The 24,193-nt window shown below is 41.2% G+C and overlaps 1 protein-coding gene across 2 annotated transcripts in view; it reads left to right on the top strand.

The window, feature by feature from the left end:
* Positions 1 to 24,193, top strand: part of pkp4 (plakophilin 4) — a 72,180-nt gene that overhangs the window by 7,507 nt on the left and 40,480 nt on the right. Inside the window, exons 1-3 of one of the 2 annotated variants that reach the window (XM_070914816.1) lie at positions 5,390 to 5,405; positions 7,920 to 8,053; positions 22,542 to 22,654. In XM_070914816.1, the coding sequence (XP_070770917.1) occupies positions 5,390 to 5,405; positions 7,920 to 8,053; positions 22,542 to 22,654 (263 nt within the window). Of the gene's footprint in view, positions 1 to 5,389; positions 5,406 to 7,919; positions 8,054 to 22,541; positions 22,655 to 24,193 lie in introns of those variants that run through there. The other variant, XM_070914817.1, reaches the window with a different exon arrangement.

Genomic DNA, 24,193 nt, shown 5'->3' with positions numbered 1-24,193 from the left:
AGATGTAGCGCCTGGGGCTTGTCAATTAAAATGAAAACCAGAGTATTTTTGTGTCGATATAAAATTATTCTCTTTACATCCTTGAGCAGAAAAGCTAGTTTGATTTCTAGAAACTAGCCCTGGCCACTGTCAGAGATGCCTTTCCCTGCTCATTGACGTTCTACTCATACTGCAGGTGTTTGGATTTGTTTAGAATTAGATGAAGTTAGACAGGCAGTATGCTGACAGCGATATTAGAGGGCTTGTGAGGTTGGTAAAAACCAACATGTTTCGTATGGCTATGATTTGATGTAGCATAAGTGATATAATCTGGAGTCAATATGTATTGCTATCATTGTGATTTGTTATTCAACAGTTGATTGACACTTTAGGCCAAATAAGTTTATCTGTTCTTGTAGTACGAGGTTTATCTATTAGCTCATAGTTATCAGAGAAATCACACAACTTTACAGGCACTATTGACCAGACGAAGCAACAGATTTTCTCCTTTCTTCTTCAGTGTAAATTCTACATCCAACATTTGAGTATATTGATACATCATTACAAGGTAAACAAGCAGCTAGTCTTGTCAAGCTTCACTTCAACCTTTAGATCTTAAAGCCAATCTTCATATCATCCTCCATGTTTGTTTTTTCCCTTTGTGTCCATTAATTTGATGCCTGTTTGTACACTAGCAATGTAAAAATCATATAATAAAAACCTGCTAGCGGGAATTGGCTTGGGAGAGAGAACGCAACTAGACATGAACAAAACTGAAATGGATGGGTCATATCAATCTTTATTTCTCACACAGTCACTCGTGCACATGAAATGTTCATTAATATGTCAGAGCGAGGTGTATGTACGACAGTAAATGTCAAAGCCATCATTTTTTTATCTTCCAATTCATCACAACAAACCTACAAAATTGTCCTTTTTATGAAGATGCAGTCAGCTAAGCTAAATTTATACAATTCATAGCTTTGTGATTGATTATTTTTCTGGGGGCAGTTCATCTCCTGCTGTAATCAGTCTTAATAGAAGGTGCTGAGTGAGCTCAGTTATTCACCTCAGAGACACCTTACATTGTGGGAGCCAGGACACTGCCAATAGCAGAATTTTTTTTATGCTAATTTCCCTTTTCAATTTATCCCGTTCAGACGATCTCGGTATTTCTTTCAAACCTCTCTCTCAGAATCCCGCGTGACATACAATCTGAAGATGATCATTTTGATAACCATCTGATATGCTTAGCAGTGGGAAAATGTTTGACACAGCAAATGGAGTGCGCAGGGTTGATAAAACGGCAGCATTGATTGAACACCTTTTTTAACTGAAATGAGGTTAAATAATGAACGTCCCAAGCCATAATTCAATTCCTTTATTCAACTCTGTCAATTAGCTTAGTGCATAAAGTCCTCTATTACATTTGTCTTGTGCCACATCCGTTATACAAGCAATGACTTGTATTGTATTGACTTCTCTAGAGATGTGCGGGGCATTATGCTATAATTCCTTCTTGGGAAGCATGGCTGTTGTATTTGTTGTGTTTGCATTGTGATTGTATGCAGAAAGGCATTAGGGTGTTAAATGTATTTGTCTAACAATGTGTGACGGGATGAAGCACGTCTGTCTAGCACAAACTCATCATATTAATGTTGGTGACATGTTGGAAACAGCTGATGAGACTTCAGCCGAGCCTCTCTGCTCCCCATTAGTTGAGGTATTATTGTGAGAAAATGGTGTTGGGGGGTGAATGATCGTTGTAGGAAATTGTTCACGGAAAGTTAGTCCGTGTGTTTTTACTGCTGCGCAGTGCAAACATGGATTATTTAGTCTGCAGTCATCTTCCACATGTCCTCTCTGAGTAAACATATCTCGCAAGATAAAGTGCAGCTCGGGTGAGTATGCATGCGGTGTACATGTGTTTGTGTGTTGCATAGACTAGCACAATGACTGTGTGTCCTGCCTCTGCTCAGACACAAGCCCAGCCCTGCGGATACACATGCTCAGATAGGCCTCAGGTTATTGCAACATTTGTCGGGGTGAGGTTCAAGGTGTGAGGTCGGCATGGGTGCAGCTTCTGCATGATTTCTTTTGCATGTCCGCTTTGCTGAGAAGGTGCAGGAGATGCTGTCGGACTGTCGTCTCCACTCCATGTAGCCTCATTCTTCTCACCTTGATTAATCCTACATCAACAGCAGGGCAGGTATGTGTCTATTTAAAGGAAGCTACATCATTCTTTGGAGCTCAGGGTAATTATTGATAGAGTGATTGTGTGTGCATGTGAGACTGTTTCTGCTCTGGGAAGGAGACGTTCTTTTGCTGCTGGGTGTGTCAATATGAGCAAAGCCTTTTCAGCTGTTGAGAAAGTGAAATCTCTAGGGATCTAATAATAACATTATTAGCTTATTATTATTATTATTATTATTATTATTATTATTCGTCATCGTCCTCAAAAGAATTTTCCAGGTGTGTCACCTACGAAGAAGTCATTATGCAGATACTTAGGAGTGTACTGTCGGAGGTTAATAAGTGACGTGCAGGATGTATATGACCATTGGCATATTTGTGTTGCCCACATTCTCAAATCAGCTCAGAGCAATTACTTTGTCAGTACGTCAGTCAACACTTCCTAACAGTGTGTGTGTGACTTACTGTAAAAACTTAATGCTGCTGTTGTGAATGCTTTTTGAGCTGATGCAAAAGTGTTTCTCTACCTCCGTCTACATTCTGGGGATTTATTGAGGCTGAAATGTATTATTGTTCGTCTTGGTGAATTCTGATAAATTATACTGGACCACAAATGCAAAAGGGAAGTCAATATGCTGTTTGAAAGAAGCAATTAAGCATTGTTGGTCTTTGGGGACGACTGTTTTAGCTGCTGAGATTAGTAATGGGGACTGTATTTCTCGCCCACAAAGCTTTCACATGCTACATAGTTCTGGTAGGTCACTCTAGATAAGTTTGAAGCAACCATGTGCCACAGAGGCCTGAGAGCATGTGAGTTTTCACTGATGATTTCACTGATCAGCTCCTCCCGTACAAATTTAAGTTGTGCTAATCAGTGAATATCTAATTTCCAGCTTAGATATACGTATATGTCTTACTTTGTTTGATCATTTCATGTTTGTTTTAGACATCCTGATGTGTGCATATGGATGCTTAGAGGTTTAAATGGATGTAAAGTTTGATACACGGTAAATATTTATTAGCTCACTGCACACAATGTAGCTCTTATGAGTAGATATTTTGTGATTTCACTTCATGGATTGACAAATTTGGTTCAGCACGTGGAAGAGTTTTAAGGAGATGGTAATTAACTGCTGCTTATCACTTCTTTTGGTGCAGTAGAGGGGAGAGATGTAGCCTGTTGTAGGTTCCTGAAGCAGCTGTCAGCTCTGTTTCTGCTGTAGACGTCCCGGCCCTTGTTAGCTCAGCAAGTCAGAGCAATCAGCATTTGATCTCCCTGCAATTGGAATTCAGGCTAATGTCTAATAATTTCTCAGCTCATCTCCATTTGTCTGTGTTGAGCGCTTGTGACCTGGTGCCACTCAGCCTTCGGAAGACAAATCTTTCTCCCGCTGACTGACAGACAATGGATCTTTTGACTCACAGGAACACTGCATGTGTTCAGGTGACGGCAGTTTATCTCTTTTTAATGTAAAAGTGAGCAATAAAGGAATACATCAGTCAGTGCATTTAAGTGCATTAAGTCAGGTTACTGTCGGATTTCTGCAGCAATGTGATTTCTTAAAAGTCATGAAAGCAATGAGGGATTAAAAGAAAACACATTGTTGCTGGAGAAACCTGATTTCTCAGCTATGTATGTGTTTAACACAAATGACTGTGACGATCACTTCAGACAGGTAGTGTCAGTGTGACAGCAACGCAGCAACATGAAAGGAAAGATTATTAGTCATAGCGGTGCATCCTTCCAAAATAATCAAATCGAAAGACTGAAAGCACAGACTGAAACAGAAACAGAAATGAATAAGTCTAAAGAAGCTGGTTTTAACCATTTAAGTGCAGGATATTTGTAACATTCAGATACAGGAACACAGTCATGGAAACCGTGTGATTTCCCACCATAAAGCCTGACCTCTCAATCCAAATGCTCTGACTAGAAACGAAAACAAATCTTCTCGGTTCACATTGATAAATGACCAATACACTTAAATATGCAGTCTTGTCCCAAAGTATGCCCTGGGAGAAATGTGCTGACTGACCAGCTGCTGTAAACACAGCAGTTACAATAATCGTGTTATTGAGGTGCATGCAGACTTGTTCTCCGGTTTCCTGCTTTAACCTGATTTCTCCCAGTAACCTGGTTTCCTGTGTGCATGTAAACGCAGCCTGCGCGATGGCTGATATTATATTTGCTGCTGCAGTGCTCCTCGGGGAAGGTGACACAAGGCACAGGTGGCTTTCAGAGGGATCAGAGAACTGATGAATTCATGTCTGTAGATGAAATTGATGCAAGAAGGCAGTGTTTGAATCTGGGACAGTAGATCTGTCTGAACAGCATTACCTTCACAAACATGCTCTTCCATTAGGATTTGACACTTTTAACAGAATTAGTCAGATTTTAAAATAGCTTCCATTTCCTTTTCCTTCCTCGCACCATAAACTACATTTAATGTGGGAGACAGAGAGTCATAGAAAGAGGAGTTGCGTAAGAAGCTCAGAGGAGTGGCCGGAGACTGAGGTCAGGAGATCAGATCACGTGATCCGACGAGTCAGGGTGGGGTCAGACTAAGACTTTTCTTGGCAGGCTTGGAGACACTGAGGATTATAATACTTATAAGCTTTGACTAGAAAGAGTTTCGAGTGAAAGAGATGCTTATTATTCCATGTTGAGTAGCTGGAGAAACCCGTCACTGAAAGAAATATTGTTTAAATTAATCAGGTTTGTTTTGCCATTAGCTTTGCTCAAAGATCTTGCCATGCTGTCCTATACAGTGGGTTCATTTTCTGCTTAGTCAAGGGAAATAACCGTAATGGTAATAATTAGACCCTGGTTTCCCTCTTTGTTTAGACCAGAGTGAGGTCATCTTTACTCTGTGGGAACTACAGTATGGTCCTTAGGCATTAATCTAATGACAGCCTTGAAAGCTGCACAGATTGGGCTCGCGTCCCATGCTTCTCACCTACTTCTCAGTCTTGTGCTTGCTCTTCAAGCTGTCTAAGAGCTTGACATACCAAAGTTTTTAACCGCTAGGCAGTTCAGCAAGGGTATTTTTCCCCTCAGCATTTGGAGCGATACACAAAGAGAAATGCTGAAGAACCAGTCAGCCGTGTACCTATAGGACTGTGGTAGGTTGGCAGCAGCATCGTTGTCTTCACTCCCCTCTCAAAGCTGCTGAGAACAACAAACTACACAGAGTGAAGTCATTCTGGACCCAATATAATGGGGAATTTCAGAGGTAGGCTCACATCACAATTTTGCTTTGCTTAATGGTGCCTTCAGGAGGCTTTGCTTTCTTTTTGTATGTTGTTTTTTCTGTGGTTCTATTTCCTACAGTCTGCTTAGTGTGCACTTTCCAACAGTCAAGTTTAGACTGTTTAGAAATATTCATTCGGACAGATTATATACACAGAATTTGGTCAAAGCGTGAGGAATTTTCTTTTTTCATTTCATTTCATTTTTTGATGGAAGGCGTGTTTTATCAAATTGTGAAGGGTTACAGAAAGGCACGATAAGGCCTATGTTATACTTAGTCTATGGTGATTTAAATGACAATATCCATCAGGGCCTAGCTTCCATTGCTGCACACTTCTCTCTGTCCTTCTGAGAGAGAGAGAGAGAGAGAGAGAGAGAGAGAGAGAGAGAGAGAGAGAGAGAGAGAGAGAGAGAGAGAGAGAGAGAGAGAGAGAGAGAGAGAGAGAGAGAGAGAGAGAGAGAGAGAGAGAGAGAGAGAGAGAGAGAGAGAGAGAGAGAGAGAGAGAGAATTTAGTCCACACCGACCGGGTCTGCAACTTCTGTCAGTTTTAAAAGTTGCACTCTGTCAGTCCTGTCTGTGTTGTTCTCCTCTGTGTCTGTGCAGAAGTCAGGGAGGAGGAGTTCTGCCAAACTCAAACAGCTTTTCCCGTTTCCTGTTGCTGTATTTTCTGGGAATCAAGTGCCATGTCCTTGATTCAAAGGCTGCAGTGGAGGTGGGAGGGAGTGAGGGCGGTATGTTGCAACACTATGAATGAGCAGGAAAGGAATTTGGGAGATTGACAAGGGGATACGTGGAATATCCTGTGTGGACAAACATACTTTGTCGTAGTAAAACAATATCTGTCATTTAACACCAGGGCTGGCATGGCTCTGTTCAGCTCAGACACCTTGAAATGCTCACGCTGCCTTGGTGACAGACTCCCAGAATACCTCAGGGTCACGTTTCATCCAAATGTCTGGGGGACCTCACACATACTTCGTCCACCACTCGCCCAGTGCCTCATCCCTGGCCAAAAACTTTTATGTTCTCACTGTAAACAACCCAACCAGCTCACACAAACTGGCTGTCAGCCTGAGCTAAATGATTCCTTACTCGTGTGTGTGTGTGTGTGTGTGTGTGTGTGTGTGTGTGTGTGTGTGTGTGTGTGTGTGTGTGTGTGTGTGTGTGTGTGTGTGTGTGTGTGGGCAGGCGATTTCAAGTCGGTGATTACTTTTACATGACAGTACATGACCCTTTAACCCTTTAAAATTATGTCTGTCGGCAGGAAATTGACTAATTCAGCAAAGCTACTGTATATGAGGTCTTCCAGTCACCCTCAGGCCACCATTATGGATTACGAATACTATAATAGACACTTTCATGGAGGGAGTATTCAGGTTGCTAGCGGCGGGGATATTTAGTAAATTACCATATGGTTATTTCATGGTAGTTTTAGCAGTAGTTTTTCCTCTATATATTCACATGTGAAGACGTCGACTCACCACAACATGCATCACCTTGACTGCGTTCTGTTTAGTAAAGTAAAACATGTAGGTAAAGAAATATGTATAGGAACCAACGGCTGGAATATGTCTTTGTATTTGTATCTTGGAGATGACGGGAGCAGTGGATCTCTAAGGCAGTAAAAGTCATAGTAAAATCCCTGTTTCCCTAAAGTCACATACCTCCTGTGTTATTAGATCCAATCCTTTTGTCTGCAGCCCTGAGCTGGGAGGCAGCCATCGCAGCCTTTAGCTGCCCTGTCTGGCTTAACAGGCCCCCTTCTAGTAAATATGGATCCACCTTGAGCAGCGTTCCCTTGACACTCTCCCTGTCAACAGATATAATGAGACCATAACTATTCTTTCTACTTTCTCATTTCAATCCTGGACAAGAGGCCAGAGAGAGCGAGGGAGACAGGAACACCTTATCTCTTCCGTCGGGCTGCTGACTTGTTTTTTGTTTTTGTTTTGTTTTTTTCAAAGGCCTGCCCTCGCTAGTCTCCTTCAACCTCTCCACTGCATCGTATACACAAACATGTATAGTATTCACCTGTGCGCACACATGCTGGATATTTGAAGGCAGGATTGGCATTGCTTGGATTTGAATTTCCATAGTTTTGTGGCTTCACTAGAACCGTTGGCTGTCACTCTGTTTGTGTTGTATTTTTTTATGGGACTGTATTACATACACAAATCATTATTTAACTTGTGTTAAGGCCATATGGCATTGATTTGCACTGTCACAGACGTGAAGCATTGACAGTCTTTCTCTCTTTGAGCCATATGGCATGTGTGGGTGTGTGTTTGTGTATTGTTGGTGGTGGCGTGTGACCGTTGATAGTCACTTCTCAGCATCATTCGCTGTGTGTATCGGTGAGTGGTGTGTATTTATGAGTGCAGTGTGTTTGCACACGCATACACATGGTCTGTTGTGTGTACAAGATTGTGTTGTTGTGTTGAGAGCGCCTGTGTTGACCTGAGCGTATTGTGTGTGTGTGTGTGTTCATAAACACAGGAGGAATGCCAGCTCCTGAGCAGAGCCCAGTGACGGAGGAGGGGCTTCTGCTGACCATCCGCGACAGTTCAGCTGGCCGCAACATGGAGGCTGACAACACCGCCAACAACATCCTGGCCTCCGTCAAAGAACAGGTAGTGTGTTTCTTCTGTTCATAGTGCGCCAAGAGCCCATTTATTCATGTTACATCTCTCATATTATGGCACTGTTAAAGCTTTTATGAACCATTTATGTACAGTGACATTTATAGAACGCTAAATTGCCTGGTGACTCACACGTTGTATTAAAAAGAAAATCACTGGGTGAAGTATGTGGACATTTGTTTCCTGCACATTTGTATCACACACCCTGTTGTCACTGTAATCATATGTCTTACCTTCGTGGCACACCGTAAAGTAGAGAGTTGTCATTTCTCTGAGTGTGGGATGATGAAAAGATTTTTGTTTATAGCAGAGCTGTCAACGGATTGGACTTTATTTTTTTTGTCTTGTGGAAAAATTGAAGTGGAATAAGCTTGACTAGGAGTTACTGGTTCTTTATTGCCTGCAGTCATGGCCTGGCTTGCATCAATGGACAACCAGGAAGATCATCTCTAGCAGGGCTTGTGAGCCTGTGGAGGGACATGCCCTCTGACTCACTCCATCTATGCCTGTCTCTCTGTGATTCATCCACACTCCCTTCTGTTACACACACACACACTCTCTCTCCTTTCCTGTCTGGCTTCGCTCCAACCCTCCATATTCCTGGGAATCCAGCACAGGGCAAACTGGGCTAAAGAGATTTGCTCATTATTAATGATGTTAATTCCCTTCTGTGATACCTCACATACCTTTCTTTTTCCTGAGTGACACTTAAGTCGAGCTACACTTTGAAATGAATTATATGCGTTCTCTGGTATTTACTATAAAATAGCCCACGGATGTCCCATTTAGGCTTGCTGCAGGAAAGTGGGTATTGTTTATGTGATTAAGGAAGGAAGGAGGGAGCACCTGTCGATGTCACTTCCTTCCCTAGAGTATTCCTCAGTGGCTCATCCGGTTGGAGCAGATATCCATGCAGGCAAGCAGGAAGAGCGAGTAGCCTGGCTGAGCTGTTGCTTTTAGAGTGACTGGCTGCAGACGTGCCTCAGAGGGGATTCCTGCTTAAGAATTGAGGCTGTAAAATGATCGTTCTCCTCAGTATTTAACGGAGTTGGAGAGGCAAATCAGAGGGTGAGTGAGAGTGAAAAGATGGAGGTCAGAGACAAGGCTAGTGTGAGTGTGTTTTTTTTCCCCCTCTGTGCTTTTGCGAGAGGTTTTCCTGTGATTGTTGAGAGGCAGACCTTCGAGGGATCTTGCTGTCGATGTAAACATGCAAGTCTGCTATGCTGTGGTCTCGTTTAGGGCTGGGGCTTAGGATGACTGAGTGTTTGGTAAGTGTTTACTCTATGGCTCTACTATCCTTTATTTTCTGTCCTTTTTTTCGCCTTTTCATTGGCTGATTTCCTTTCCTTCACTTGTCTTATTCACTCCTTGCCTTCCTTCATTTTTCTTTGTCTCTCTTTCCAAACTTCTGTTTCTGTCACTGCTGTAGTCACAGCTGCACAGGCTTTGCCCACATGCCCAAACAAGGACAGACTCACCAACATATTATGATTGCATTCTCCCTGTGTGTTCATTTGCCTGGACTTACGTCTTCCCTCTTTCTTCCCTCCTGACTACTAACAAGCCCCAGTCTTTTTGCTATTAATTTAAAAATTTGGTTCTGTCGTGCTGCTGCTCCTGGTTATTAGAGTCCTGCCTTTGCTCTGTGCCTTCTTAATAGCACTGATCCACCATCTGGATGACACATCCATAATGGTTTATTACAGACTCCATTTAAGTGCTTAAATGTCAGTGTTTTTCTTGCTACACTTTCTGACTTGCTTTGAACAACCACACATGCTATTTTTCAAGCCTGACTCAACCACAAAATCTAAAACTGTCCTGTAATTCAGAATTAACTTTAGAAATTTCCCCTATTCAGTATTTATTATCTTATTAGGATTTAATTTAACCGAAGGGGTTGTTTCAGACCTAGTTTTTTTTATCTGTTTCATCTTAAGTGTAATTGAAGCAATGGGAGGCTGTGGCACTCATCCAGACAGACTGTGTTTTGTGTGGATTCTGCAATCACGACACTTGTCAATATATTTTTCTTTTTTGTTTTTTATTATTCCAAAAACCAGATATGTCTTTGATATTTATTTAACATTTGAAAAAACAGGTGAGGAAAAATCAATACTCAATCGCTCCATATGAGAATCATCTAGCACCACATACATTGTGTAGTTTTTATTGTTTATAACTGTTATTATTATTATTTACTTATTAAATTGAAGAATTCTGGCAGTCCAGTCACCAGCTCTTTTGCATTTTTGCATTTCCCATTTTTCTCTTCACTTTCTGTTACTGAAAGCATAATCTGAGCCAGGAGAGAGGACCCTGTTTGATTGCAATAGGAAACAACAACGTCTTGATGTATGGGAACATAAAATCTGATTTAAAACGTGTTTAAAAAAAGAAAATGATCTTATTTCTATATTTATTATTTTATTTATTATTTCTTTAATCTGTAAAGTCTGAAAACGATGAGCCTTTGTGAGGGGATTCTTCATTGAAAGTATAATTGATTTAATGGCATCTGACATGGATGTCAGATACCGCTTCACTGCATGCCAGATGCTGCCTCAATATAGAGATATGACAACAGTATGTTACGACACTAAATGTGACTGCATATTTTCTCAGCTGTCTTTTGCCTCATTCAGAAATTCAGAGTATCTTCTTTGCTGCATATTCGTTTTCTTCTGCTTTCTCGACTCAAACTCAATATTATTATTTATCAATTCCCAAAGGAATCGTCACAATAACATGAACATACTGTTTTATAAAACAAAGTGAGTTGTTTATAGATCTTAATACTTTGATACACTGTATATCAATAATATCACTTTATCTCAGCCCTGGTGGAAGAATGGTGTTTCATCCCTCCAATTAAGTTTGAGAAACTTTTAATATCATGCCAAGAAGCACTGAAGCGGTTCTGGAGGCTCACGGTGGCACAACACCTTACTTAGACACTTTAGTTTAATTTGTCACCTATTTGTTCATTTGTAAAGAGCTGACAGAGACAGACTCATTTTGTTAAGCATAACTTAGCAACCCAATTTATGTCTTAAATTAGCATTATGCTGTGTTAAAATGCTGCTGGAAATATCCAAATTACAATTTGAGTGTGCATGAATGATACAAGCAATGAGGTTAATCGGTACAATCAAGTCCAGTTTTTCTGTGATCTCCAAAGTGCCAAAATGTACAATTTCCCCCCGGGGATCAATAAAGTATTTCTGATTCTGATTCTGATTCTGAAAATGTGATTTGTGGAGAACATGGAGAACAATGACTGATGACAAAGGTGACAAAAGTCTTTAATTAGAACAGATTGCTTAATATCGAATCACAGTGACACTATGACAGGGAGACGTACAAGGACCGGCCTGCTGTAAAAGAGATTTTTTACATGTCTGCATCTAGTATGACCGTAAAATATTTAACCTAAACTGATGGAAACTAGACACATTGTGGTATTGAAATCAATGGATAAATATTAGAATCAGCAATCCTATCAATATTGGTATAAAACCCTGCATATTACAATTATGAGACACTGGCAAACCCATACAGTATTGTGCACCCTTTGCAAATTGCTTTTATAACTTAATTGATATATTGGGAAATCTGGGCTGCATCTGACAATTTTGGTAACCTTTTGAAAAAGACATTGGCCAGATGTGCAGAGAAGTGCTGTCAGATAATGAGTGCCATGATCCCCATATTTAAATGATTATCGCGTGGCAACAACTATAAACACTTTAGCCTGCCGACATGATTGAACAACAGCTCGTATAACATAGAACATTTCTAGCCCTTAGTGTCGAAAAACAGCTGAAGAACTCCTCTACTACTGCATTTCATGTTAAGATTTTTCATTTTAGTCCTTTAGCTTATGCTTCCAGTGTGCCTTACAAGGAGTGCAAGTACAGTTTAGGGTAGCGTTTACTGATGCTGATGAGTGTTGATGGCCACATTCAATCAAGTGGCTTTTAACCACTTGGCCATCAGCAGCTTACAATTGTTTAATGTATTTGCATTTTGAATTTTAGCTCATATATACATATAAAAAATACCATATTCTCGCCTGATTAGGAGACCTCTCTGGAGTTCTTAAGTATATTCAGTGTGAAGAACCTACGTGTACAATGTCAATTCAGAATATGTATAATATAATATGTCATATAACCAATCTGCAAGGTAATTGGCTTGAATTTATTTATTAGCTTGCTTAGCTTTGAGATGATGACTGGTATACAGCATGCTTACACCCAAATAATATGCAAATTTCAAGCAAGTTTCCAACATGTTAGAAACAAAATGCAAATCAAAATGTGATTCCTACAACTACTGATGTAAATATGCCACAAGATTACATCATCAAACGGTCAGTTATGAAGACAGAAACAAACTTTTTAAAGCCAGTTTGGGAAGCCAAGTGATACAAGAGATAAGTAGGTGGCAGTGGTGCAGACTCTTTGTTTGCAAACTCCAAAGAAAAAGAAAGTTCAACTCATCTTGGGCAGGAGCTATCTACTACAAAGAAGATACATTATTACTGCTAAGGGAATATTACTTATTTGTTAAAGCAAATGGTATTTCCATTCAGGTGTTCAGTGTAGGATGGAGTTGCAGCAGCGGAGGTGAAGTGTGTTTTTTTCCCCCCGCACTTCCCCTCTGCTGCTACAACTCCATCCTATGTCAGAGATTAACAGTTTTCTTTTACCTGGTTAAACAGCTGGCTAATATCCTACAACGCCTCATATGTCATCCAGAGTGATGAAAGCAGTTTTGTTTTTGTTGTCAGCAGTTATCAGCCACACACTTGCCACATTTTGTAGCAGGTGTACGTATTTCTGTTTGTTTTCCACTGTTAAAAAGGGTCATGAGGGCCTTTTATTTGGCTGGTACTTGAGATGTCTTTACAGCGATAAGAGCTTCAGAGAAGGAGGTTGATTAAGTTCTTTATCCTCTCTGTGTTGTGGAGAGCTTTTCCCTCAAACATAAATATAATTCTGTGGTCAAATTAGTCTTTGCAATCTAAAGCGCTGTTGAGCAGATCATTTCTAGTATCAAGATTGCGGTTTCTTGCCCTTGGAAACGCTGTGTTTTGGTGTGCTCCTCTTCCTCCTCCATTATGAGGCTTTGCCTTCAGAGTAATGCTGTTATTAGCTGTGCCTGGACATGCCTATATGTACCACACGACTGGCAAAAAGGGCCTCTTAGGCACGCCACACTTTGGTGTTTCAACACACCGCCTCCCAGAAAACACCACAGTGGAATTTTCCCATTTTGTTGAAGTCCATTACACATGAAAAATCTGTCTGCCTCCTGCTTCTCCCTTGCAAACTGGAGTTACACTCTGTGACCCGGTTTTCATCCGAATCAGGCACAGACAGACTCCAGCGTTCCTTGCAAAGGTCCATGAGCTGACCTTGCTTTGAGTGCTACAACTCCAGCACCCTCTTAAAGGCTTGATGAGCTGGCTGAAATATTACCCACTTGAGATACCGATGCAAGCCTCTATCATGTTTTAATGAAGCCAAAGTCATCTTTGTCTAAGTGACCCAGCTTAAGGAGTTAATAGTTGGGGTCAAGGCACAGCTTCAAGGCAGTGTTTTTGCCGTTATGCATTTCCATGCCATAAGCGCAGCAGTAAGGTTGAATTCTCTCTGCAGGCGATAGTGTCTATTCCACCTCCATAGGCGAAATAAGGACTCTAATTACAATCGACGAGTGATTTTCTCCACTCCTCCGGGTCTTATCTGCCTTCCTCTCCCTTGCTGCTGTGACACAGGCAAGGAGAAATCTAGAGGCATAAGCATTCTGGCCTCGATTATAGTCATAAAAATGGAAGCCTGGCTCCGAGCAATTACCCCATGGGGGAGCAGAACAAGTATGAGAGGGAAAGAGTGAGACAGATTCAGAGGGGAGGGGTACAGGTGAAGGAGAGTGCTCAGATATACAGAGGAAAGACAAAACGCTCAGATACAGAGGGAGGGCGCAGAGGGTGGTGACTGAAGGGAAAAGGACAAAAGGGAGAGTGTGAGCATGATTGAGAGAGGCATAGTCAGAGAGGCTGTCACCTGTGAATGGTTCCCTAAAACGCTGTGGCAGGAGGCTGTCAATGCAGAGGAAAACAGAAAAGAAGGAAAAGAGGAAGGGGAGATAATCTGCTCCCAATGCGACATGATGTCAAAGGAGTGGTGTGTGTGTCAGGCCTGGCATAGCACTGTCGTTTTGAACTCAGCCCTGGGAGATCTCCCCCAAGCTAGTCTGTTAATACTCATCACCATCACTGTCATCATCATCATTATCGCTATAATCATTGCCACCGTCAACAGCACACACAGAGGACCCGGCCATCAGGAGTTGTACTCGGGAAGGTGGAAGCTCGGTAAATACTGCTAGGCTGTCCTTGGAATGCCATATGTCCATCGGGGAAGTTTAGGAAGTTGATTGGGTGAGTCACCAATGAGGTCTCTGTATCATCTTCTGCCCAAACACTTCTCAGATGAGTTTCTCTAAGTGACTGATTCTGAGGTAATCTCACAAGTCTGCAGTCTTTGTTCAGTACCGCAACCTCCAGATTGACAGTCCCTAGATTGCTTACTCTCCTCATTTTGGCCCGGAGCAATGTTCTTTTTGTCTGACACAACGCTATTGATCTCTCACAGGAATAGTATGTTCACAGGTCTACATGAATTGCACTGGCTGTGTGATTGCACCGCTGCAGCATTTTTGTTTTTTGTTCCAATCGAGGACATACAGATTGCCTTTGTGAGTTACCCACATTCACTGCTACTATGCCTTGGCTTTATTATCAACAACATCACAGAAGAGCTTTTGTTGAGGTTCATGTAGTTGCGCACAACAGCAGCAGGTCTAGTACAAAACTTACATCAAAAGACCTGGTGGATGAAGGAAAAAAAATATTGGATTTTTAAATGTAGGGAAGGGCTTTTGTAATTTGCAGTTGGTAATCATGTTTTTGAATCCAAGCTTTTTAAACATGTGCTAAAAGCAGCAAGGATAAGATGGTGCTGTTACTTTAGAAGCTTGTTTCAACAGTATGTGATAGACATAACACAATAATCAGGTGTCACATGCATTTGAGGCCAGGTTTAATACAGAAATCAACCTTTTTTTAATGGAGAAATTGTGTCCACTGCTACATAGAACTTTAAATTTGAAATGATTTCAAATTATGCCACATATTGCTGGTTCCACTTAAACTAGTAATGGTGCATGAATTGTGAGTGCTTTTAAAGTGTAATTATGTGCGTCACGCTGTGAATGCTAATGAGGCAGAAATGCAAAGACATTTACTTTGGTGGTTTATAAAGTTCAGTAACTTTTAGATGACTTGGTACTTGTAAATGAGCCAAGACTGCCAAAGAGGATGAACAATCAAATAGGGAAATTCCTCACAACAAAAAGAAAAAATCGCCTGGAACCAAATTTTAAAATGATTGTTAGATCTGTTCATGAGCACTGACAGGTTTTTTTTTTTCACGCTCCCCCTTGTGCAGTCAATCCTCTGTCTTTGTTGTCTTAAAATACATAGAAATGGGCTTTCATCAAAGTTAGACAACAAAGAACCACTACTACTACTACCACTACTGTGAACCTTGCTCACAGTGATGATACAAAACATAATTTTACCTTTTTAAAGTTAAAGAGATGAGAATTGTGTTTCGCAATAAAACACAAGTAATTTAACATCTATACTGTGTTTATGTTGCCATCTTTTTGGTGTGCAGCAAAAGTGTACTGGTACAACAATGAGGTCACCATGGTTGGACATGTGGAACCAGCAATGAATCAGATCTGCACCAGAAAAACACATTTTGTAAGAACCCAACTTCTGCAACAGTCTTATCCCTTTATCCCTATCTTTGACCTTAAATTCCATGTCTGTGTATACAACCGCAGTATGTCAATTTGCTCTCTGTCAAAGAATTAAAAAAATAATTTGGTAGCTCTGCAAGTTTCCTGCTCTAAATGCTTGTAATGCGGCATTAGAAATCCTGGCTGAAATTATGTTCTATTGTGAACTTGCTTTTCCATTATCTGAGAGTGAATGATGTTTCACATTTGTGGCCTCTTGTCACATTATCAGTTTATACAGTGTAAAAGCTGTGGTGCAGCTGTGGGTGCTAAAGCAATTTTCTCCCTCTGATTCACCTATAGCTATGCCTGCAGCTGTACACTCTCTTACCTCAGCAAGCCACTTTCCTGTATTTTTAAATGCCTTTCTATCCAACATGATTATTATAATTCTGCTATGGTGGCATGACGCTGCAGCCAGTTTCCTCAAACCTTAGTATTTTAACAAGGTGACTTTGTTGCAGTTTTTGTAAGTAATTGCACTGCGTGGTTCCTTCAGGTCTGGTCACACAGACTGTTCTGGGGCCTGTTCTCTTCACTCACACCTCGGGCCTGCTTTTCTGTCCCTGCTGCTGCAGAAATCCTTTAACCTCTGCTGTCATTCTCCCACTGCGCAGCATTGTTGGGCTCTCGTTGGAATGGGTCTGCCACACTGCAGTGAGGATGCAGAGCTGTCAAGCCTCATTGCCGCTTAATGAACACACATATTTCTGGTAGATTCTCATCTTTGAATAAGAGGAAATGCCATCTGCACTAGTTATGCAAAATGGATCTGTGAACATCACAAATGAACGTGGAGCCCTTTCTTTACAACACTACCAAAACACACTTTAACGCAGGCTCCCATGGGCAGCGCTAGAGGTAATAAGAACTATTAGGGATAAGATCTTGAGTCTTAATTAATAGTGGGATTTGGACACTCACTACCAAGGATTAGGAAAAGATTGCTCAGATGTATACCTCACACTTATTATTCTGCCCTATAAAGGAAGGTGCTGAGTTACCAAGAATATTCAAGCACAATTTCACACATCACTAGCACTGCATCACATTATCCTAATTTATCATGTACACATGGCATGTACATGATGTTGTAGGTCCAGTTAGATAAATGGCATCACATATTGTGGTGTATGTATGTGCAGCCTCACTAGCTACAAATGAACACTGTGTGTTACACGTGTTTGGAACATACAAATAGACAGCAGTAAGCAAATGGAGCGTTTTTACCTCCATACATTTAAGCTGACCATGCTCACTGGACTCTAAATACCAAAATTTTGCAACCACCCTTTGCGAGTCAGAATATTTGATAGTGAGAACATTATATTTCTGGAAAATCACTTACAGACAAGGTTGTAGCAGACTGCAATTTCAATCATACGCTTTCATTTTGAATAAAGAGAGCAAAATCTTCCATAATCAATCTTAACATTCATGCACCCAAACCTGCCCAACAAAAAATTAGATATGCATTAAAATGTATTGAATAATGTATTGTTGTAAGCAGAAATACACGCCAAGGTATAATGCAAGGTACAGTATATGCTGACACATGTTAACATTTTCTGTGGTTGTCCAATTGAATTAGTTTTTGAGGGGAAAAAAATCAACAATTCAAGAGTGTGCTGGTTGACCAATAGTGTGTGAAAGATACTGAAACTCTGGTAGAGAGACTTTCCATCATAGAGAATATGTCCTATCCCCAACTCCGTGTTTACCACAGACTCAGTAGCTTCTCTTTTGGAGGGTTTCTACTTTTAAATGGTTTCAATGCAAAACAAGAAATTTTAACAGATGGTAAGTCAGGAAAACCCATAATAGACTGTATTTGGTAATATGGTTGTATTCTTGATTGCTAGAATATGCCAAAAAGGGCCTCTTAGGCCATAAAAATGTATTTCTGTGCTAAATTTAAAAATACCGTATATTATTAAATGCACTTATGTCTCATGGTAGTGCAGTAGGAGTAGTAGAGTGCACATGTAAGTCAGTGTATGCTAATATAGCTGTATGACATTTGGGGTTTGTGTGTGCGTAACCCTCTCTTATCTATGCTGCACCACCGTCTATGTGCTGAACCAGCAGCGGGCAGAAGCCACTTCAGGCATTTCAGATGGGTCTTGTATTGTCAGCATCCATAAAGATGACAAGGGAGCCTGTATATTGGTAGTGTGGTCTGCTGCCGTGTGTCATCTGTTTCTTTAGGGCCCGTCTGAGGACACAAGGGGACAGGATCTGATTCAGCTCGTGGACTACGAGCAGATCAGGCCCAACAGGCTCATTGTAATGGCAAATAAAGGCGTTGGAGGCCTTGTTGGTACAGGACAGCCGGCCACCCATTGTCTCTGTCCTCTCTCTCCACACTAAGCCTGGTACCAACCAAGGCTGGGCCCACACCCGTTAAATAAGCATAGGCCTTGTTTAATGGTCATTACTGCTGTGCTCCGTCTGAATTGGTGGCTCGTTATGCTGAATAGATGTCCCCCATTCGGTGTAGGGGCCAAGCAAGGAGAATGCAATGAATTACACAGACCAGGGAGTACTCTCTCTATCTCCCTAGAGCTAATATGAGCCCCACTTACAAGACTGATCCTTGTCCCTGTTTCATCAGACCAGGGCCCTTTTTGGCACATAGCCCTGTGCTATCACAAGGTAATTATTAGATATGTTGGATCCATTTTCATAATAGTCTTAATGAGTCATGCAGAATAAGGAAAGCCTACTGAAATGTGTGTGGGTGAAATAAAGCTTTACAGAGCTTTTTTTTTTTTTTGCTAAGGAAAGCTTGAGGGTGTGATAGTAAAGAGGCATGGCAGTAATCCTCAAAGCCAGTAAAGGCCAGTAAACTCATCATGACAGAAAGAGTGCAGTGTTGTTTCATGGCTGACCATAGGATAGCAAAGACTTGACTCTTTCCATCCTCACCGATGGAAGTTGCACCCCAACAAACATTTAATGCAAGCAACTTTATGAATATACATAACAGTATATAACACAAACCATTACGCCCAACATAATGATCCTACAACTGAGAGCAGGGCTGCAACCAATTTGTCAAGCGATAGAAAAGACCTGGAGGACAGAGCTCCACACAGGAAGCTTTGGACTGCCTCCATGCCTCTCCATAGTAAGGAAACTGCAGGTTTGGTTGCAGGCAGGATGCCCGCCTGCTATAGGCTTGGAGCAGCTCTGAATATTAGTAGTGACAGAGACCTCTATGCCTTATGGCTGCAACAGATGCCTCTCTCTGTTGCGCTTGATCAAGATCACAAACCATCTAATCAACAGGCTTGACGGCCGGCCACTTTTCTGTGAAGTATTAAGAGAGGCATGGCTGTTTATTTCTCTCGTGCCTTCATGTACTGCTGTGTAATGAGAAGTGCCGCCTAACATGAAGTTGCTATACTTGAGAAAGGTGACACGCCGCCAAACAAAACAATTGGATAATGAGCTTAAAAGAAAAGAAGGCACAGGAATGGTGGGCCAAAAATAGTGACATTTGTGGGAGGAGCAGGAAATCTCCGTCCTCATTTAGACAGTAAACAAAACAGTTTGGTCCACCGTATGTTTAATCTTTTTTTCCCCCATAGGTCTCCTGCATATTCATACATGACACACATACTGTCACTTAGTAAGCTTTACATATGCAAGATGAATTTTAGCTTTTAAGTGTGGGGATGAGTGAAAATGCATATGTATGCTGTCTTAGTCCCATTTCCACTCATCTATATGATTGTTTCAAATCAGACAATGGCCTAGTGCTCCCAGACTACCATATCTTGTGGGATTTAACTGTATTTTAATATTTGAATGTTCACATTTTCTCTCTCTCTGCCTCTTTTTTTTTTATCTGTGTATCCATATGGATTATACCCCTCTCTTGTCACTTTCAGCTTATGTTCTCTCTCTCTCGCACATTGGTGGCAGAATCACACACTGGAGTACTTCCAGATTTGTATCAAGTAGCAGTTCGACTGTATTTGAATCATCTCTCCCTGTGTGGCTCACCCTCTTGTCACTATTATTCAGTGTCCTCTCTCTTATACATCGAAGGCCTAACCTTAACTCTTATCCCTTGTTTCCTCTGTAAAGTCATCTCCCTACCACAGCCCCTAAAATGCGTACAAGACACAGACGTCTTTGTGTGTGTGTATAGAAATGGTGTCATGATGGTTCAATCTTTTGACTGTCTCTCGGGAAACAATCCTCCGACTAGCACTGTCACATTGTGCATCACTTAGTAAGGTTCAGTCCTAGGGCTTAACAGTCCATATTGTTTATGATCTTCAGGCTTTGTGTGCATTTCTGAGGATTTGGTCGAGTATGTGCAGCACCAGGAGTTCAAATCAAAGGATTTATCGCTAAAAAGATTATGTTTTATAACACCAATTTCTTAAAATGAATGCTGTGTCAAAAGTAGCCCATGAATTGAATATGTCGTACATAGTGTGGCAATACATTTCAGTATTTTGATTATTGAGTCATCTGTCTCTAGAAAAATAAGAATGGAAACGAGGATGACTGGTTGGAATGAAAGGTTGAATTGGCAATTTTCATGTGACTAAGTCTCTCAGTAGGGGTTATGTGTCACACAGAGGACTTATGGCTAATTTCTTCTGAATCAGTGTTGTCGCCGCTCTATTCCTGTCTTGCTCCCAGAGCTGTATCTGCACCCTGTTAGCTTGTCATGTGTTTTTGTATCAGGAATAAGCAGCCTGTGCTGGGTGATAAAATGATTTGGATGATGATCTAAAAAATTTAATCTGCTCAATGTTTTGTGGTACAGGGGAATTACACTGCTTTCTCCAATGGCAAGTGGCAGCTTGAAGGCCAATTAAATTGAAGTAATAAAGTTATATGTAGCCAAACATCAAACAATAAGTGAATATTCAATCGAAGCACAAACCACTTCGGCCAGCGCCGGTACTAACGAATGGTCTAATTGGGACAAAGCACAATTTTTTTTAAGCTTGTAACTGAATTTCTGTGATTTGTGTTCGTACTTTGTAACAGCTATCAGCCTCACCACAGCTGAACTAGAGCTGCATTTGCTGTGTTAAGTTGCCAACTAAACAATTCCTGCTAGTGCTCCACATTGAAAGCTTCACCCCGGGAACCCCGGGGAAGCTTTTATTGAGTAGTAGCTACAGGAAATGCATGTTACTTGTCATGAAGATTAGCGGTGCTTTGGTAGCTGCACTATTGTTCAATAAAAATTGGTTTAAACAGCAAGATGTGGACTTTTTTTGTAGATATTTTATCCATGGATTGGGTTCACAGCCACTATGAACTGTAGGCTTTTACTGTGCTTTTGTGCAAACCAACACACCTTCACCACGTCATGAAGGTAAACAATAACTTTTTTCTGTAGTGTATTTATACTATGTACATATATTTGTGTCACACTGTATATCTTGGGCACAAATGTTTTCTTTGAGATAAATAAAGGTTTATCTTATCTTATCTTATCTTATTTGCATACACTCTGCACAAGATGTAATCTGGGTTGCTCATGGCGCTGCACGGGTATCCCAGCCAAACATTATTATATTAAGGAAATAGGACTTAGCAGTTTTCCCTCCTGCATGCTCCCTCTCGCTGCAGTCAAGCTTTGCATATCTTCAACTGAGATAGAGGAGAGGAGAGCAGTGGAGGGTATAAAGCAGTAGTTTGGGGGAGGGGTGAGTAGAGCATGTCTACAATGTGAAGGGAAATTCAGTGGACCCTCAGGGAACATTGGAAGAGTAGGTGTGAAAAGTAGGCTGGTCTCAGTGCCGTAGAGTGACTAAACCTCCTCCGACAAGTCACAAAAGAAGCTGAGAGCCGGTTTGTGAGAGTGTGAGTGTGGGAATGCATCTGGCTGTGAATGTAATTGACCATGGTAATGGACATTACATGGGACAACTAAGATAGCAAGGCGAGGATCCTGCCATCTGTACATGGAGTTATGATGAGTGAGGCCTTTTTGCAAGAAAGAGTGTTAGTGCTGTAGTGCAGACACTCTTTTTACTGCCATGGTAGTGGTGTGGGAGAGTAAGGTAAGGTATCTGTACAGTATGCAAATGAGTGTGTGCAATCATTTTTCTGTGTACAAAAGACCCTGTGCGTGTCTTTCGAGTGTCAGGATGCAGCGCTTAGAGCTGGAGAGCTGTGCAAGTAATAGCCTCACTCAGGCTAGATAATTAGTCAAATGCTGATTTCTACTCGACTCCCATAGGAACAATGCCACCAAGGCTAAATATCACCCACTGAAGTTGTGCTTATCTCTCTGTGTGGGCTGGAAAAATGGCAGAACCATATAGCCTGTGTGTGTGTGCACCTAAGTTTGTGTATGGGAATGTACATAGTCTCTATTTTTTAAGCATTTCTATTTGGAATTAGCTTGTTTGCAGTGCCTTAAGCTTCTATTTTGTGTCATCATTAACCTACATGCCATGATGAAGCACAACACTGTTCGAGCAAGCTGTCAAACTGTCAACCTCATATTGACTACACATTTGTCATATTTGTCAATAGAAGTATGTAAAGCTCTCTCTGATGAGAATGTATTCCTGGCCTTCACCCCCTTGCCTTTTTTATCTGTTGTATTTATGCGCAGGAGCTCCAGTTTGAGCGGCTAACCAGGGAGCTGGAAGTGGAGAGGCAGATTGTGGCCAATCAGCTGGAAAGATGCAGACTCGGGGCCGAGTCGCCAGGCGCTGGTAGCAGCAGGTAATGAGAAGATACACACACACACAGAGCCACAATCCAACACATGGCTTTTTCATCCTTCACAGCGGTGGCCATATTCCATAGTGTAACCTTATGGCATAGTGATGCAGCAACCAAGTGTGCTCAAATCTGATTGGACTGTAAATCTAAACATTTTCCCCTTCTGTCCTATTATTTTGAAATGGACTGAACTGCCTCAGTGTTATCTAAGCTAATCAGAAACACGGTCACATCAGTTAGCAATTTAAATGTGCAGGATTTTGACCTGGCTAGTTGACTCAATGAAAATATATACAGCTTTGTAGGCAAAATACTAAGCCTATGTTTATCAGTGACAGCATGTGTATGCAATTGTGAATGTGCATGATAGTGGAGTGTTGTTTGGTCAGTGAAGCACTGCTGTCGGTGTGGAAGGAGCGCAGAGCTTCTGAGTTTGTTCTGGGAACTCATTCCCACTTCATCAGCGACGGCACTAGGCAGCCTGATCATCACACCTCAGTGACCACACATTCTGTCCTGTCTGCTGTGGCTCAGACACGCCAGGTTCATTTGTACAGCTCAATACCACGTACAATAGTTCACAGACAGGGCTTCACAGGCCCGCTGTAAGGAGGGCTTGACACCAGTCTTATGTTATCACATGGCTTGATGGTTTACTTCAATGTCATTTGTCAAAGATAAAAAAGATGTGGGGATGCAGTTATATACAGGAATGCTACTGGCATTGACCAATAACGGCTGCAAAAATCAATCAAAATGAATTATACTACAGATTAAAAGTATGAAGGTCAAAAACTTGAGATAGACATAATCTTGATATGTAATCTTGGTGTTGTGTAACACTCATTCATGCATCACTGTTTTCAGTTGTAGTTGCACAGTAATATGTGGACAATCTTTTAGGTGTAGTTAAAAGTGTAATCTCTTAAAGTGACAAGGGAATTACAATAAGGGTTAGTAGACTGTGACATTTAAGAGATTGCTTAATGGTCAGATATTTCAGGCACCATTAATAAGATGGTTCTTTGTTGCTTTTGCTTATTTGCTTCAAACTAAGGCCAGCGGTTTTGATGGTGCTGCATAGTGCTGTGTTGTGTGAGTATTTTACTAATGATTAACCAACACGCCTATCTGTTTTAGTCATATGCATTATGCCTAATTGGAAAATGTATGATTACGTATAAAGTTGGACATAATGGTGATACTTAATCACTGAGACTGAATTAAACAGTAAAACATCTTCACTCCAAGTGCAAACTCCACATAAACACATATATACTGTCTTCTAGGGTTATTTGTATATTGCATTCTGATGTCAGGTTTGTGCTGCATTTGTTCTCAAATGAAACATGATACAATTGGGATATATATGGATACATAACACGTGGCCTGGACTGTAATGGCTCTCTTTGTGATAATAAGCCCTATGCCCTTACACGATGCATTCCTGCACTCCAGCCTGCTTACCTGCAAAAAGCACCCACCTACCGCCAGCAGATTGCAGTACTCAGGAGTGTCCATTTCCCCTTTTCTCCCCTT

Source organism: Enoplosus armatus, chromosome 11 (assembly GCF_043641665.1).
Source record: "Enoplosus armatus isolate fEnoArm2 chromosome 11, fEnoArm2.hap1, whole genome shotgun sequence".
In the NCBI taxonomy this organism is placed as follows: domain Eukaryota; kingdom Metazoa; phylum Chordata; class Actinopteri; order Centrarchiformes; family Enoplosidae; genus Enoplosus; species Enoplosus armatus.
Note: the sequence above shows the minus strand (reverse complement) of the source record. Positions and strands in the feature narration are given on the sequence as shown.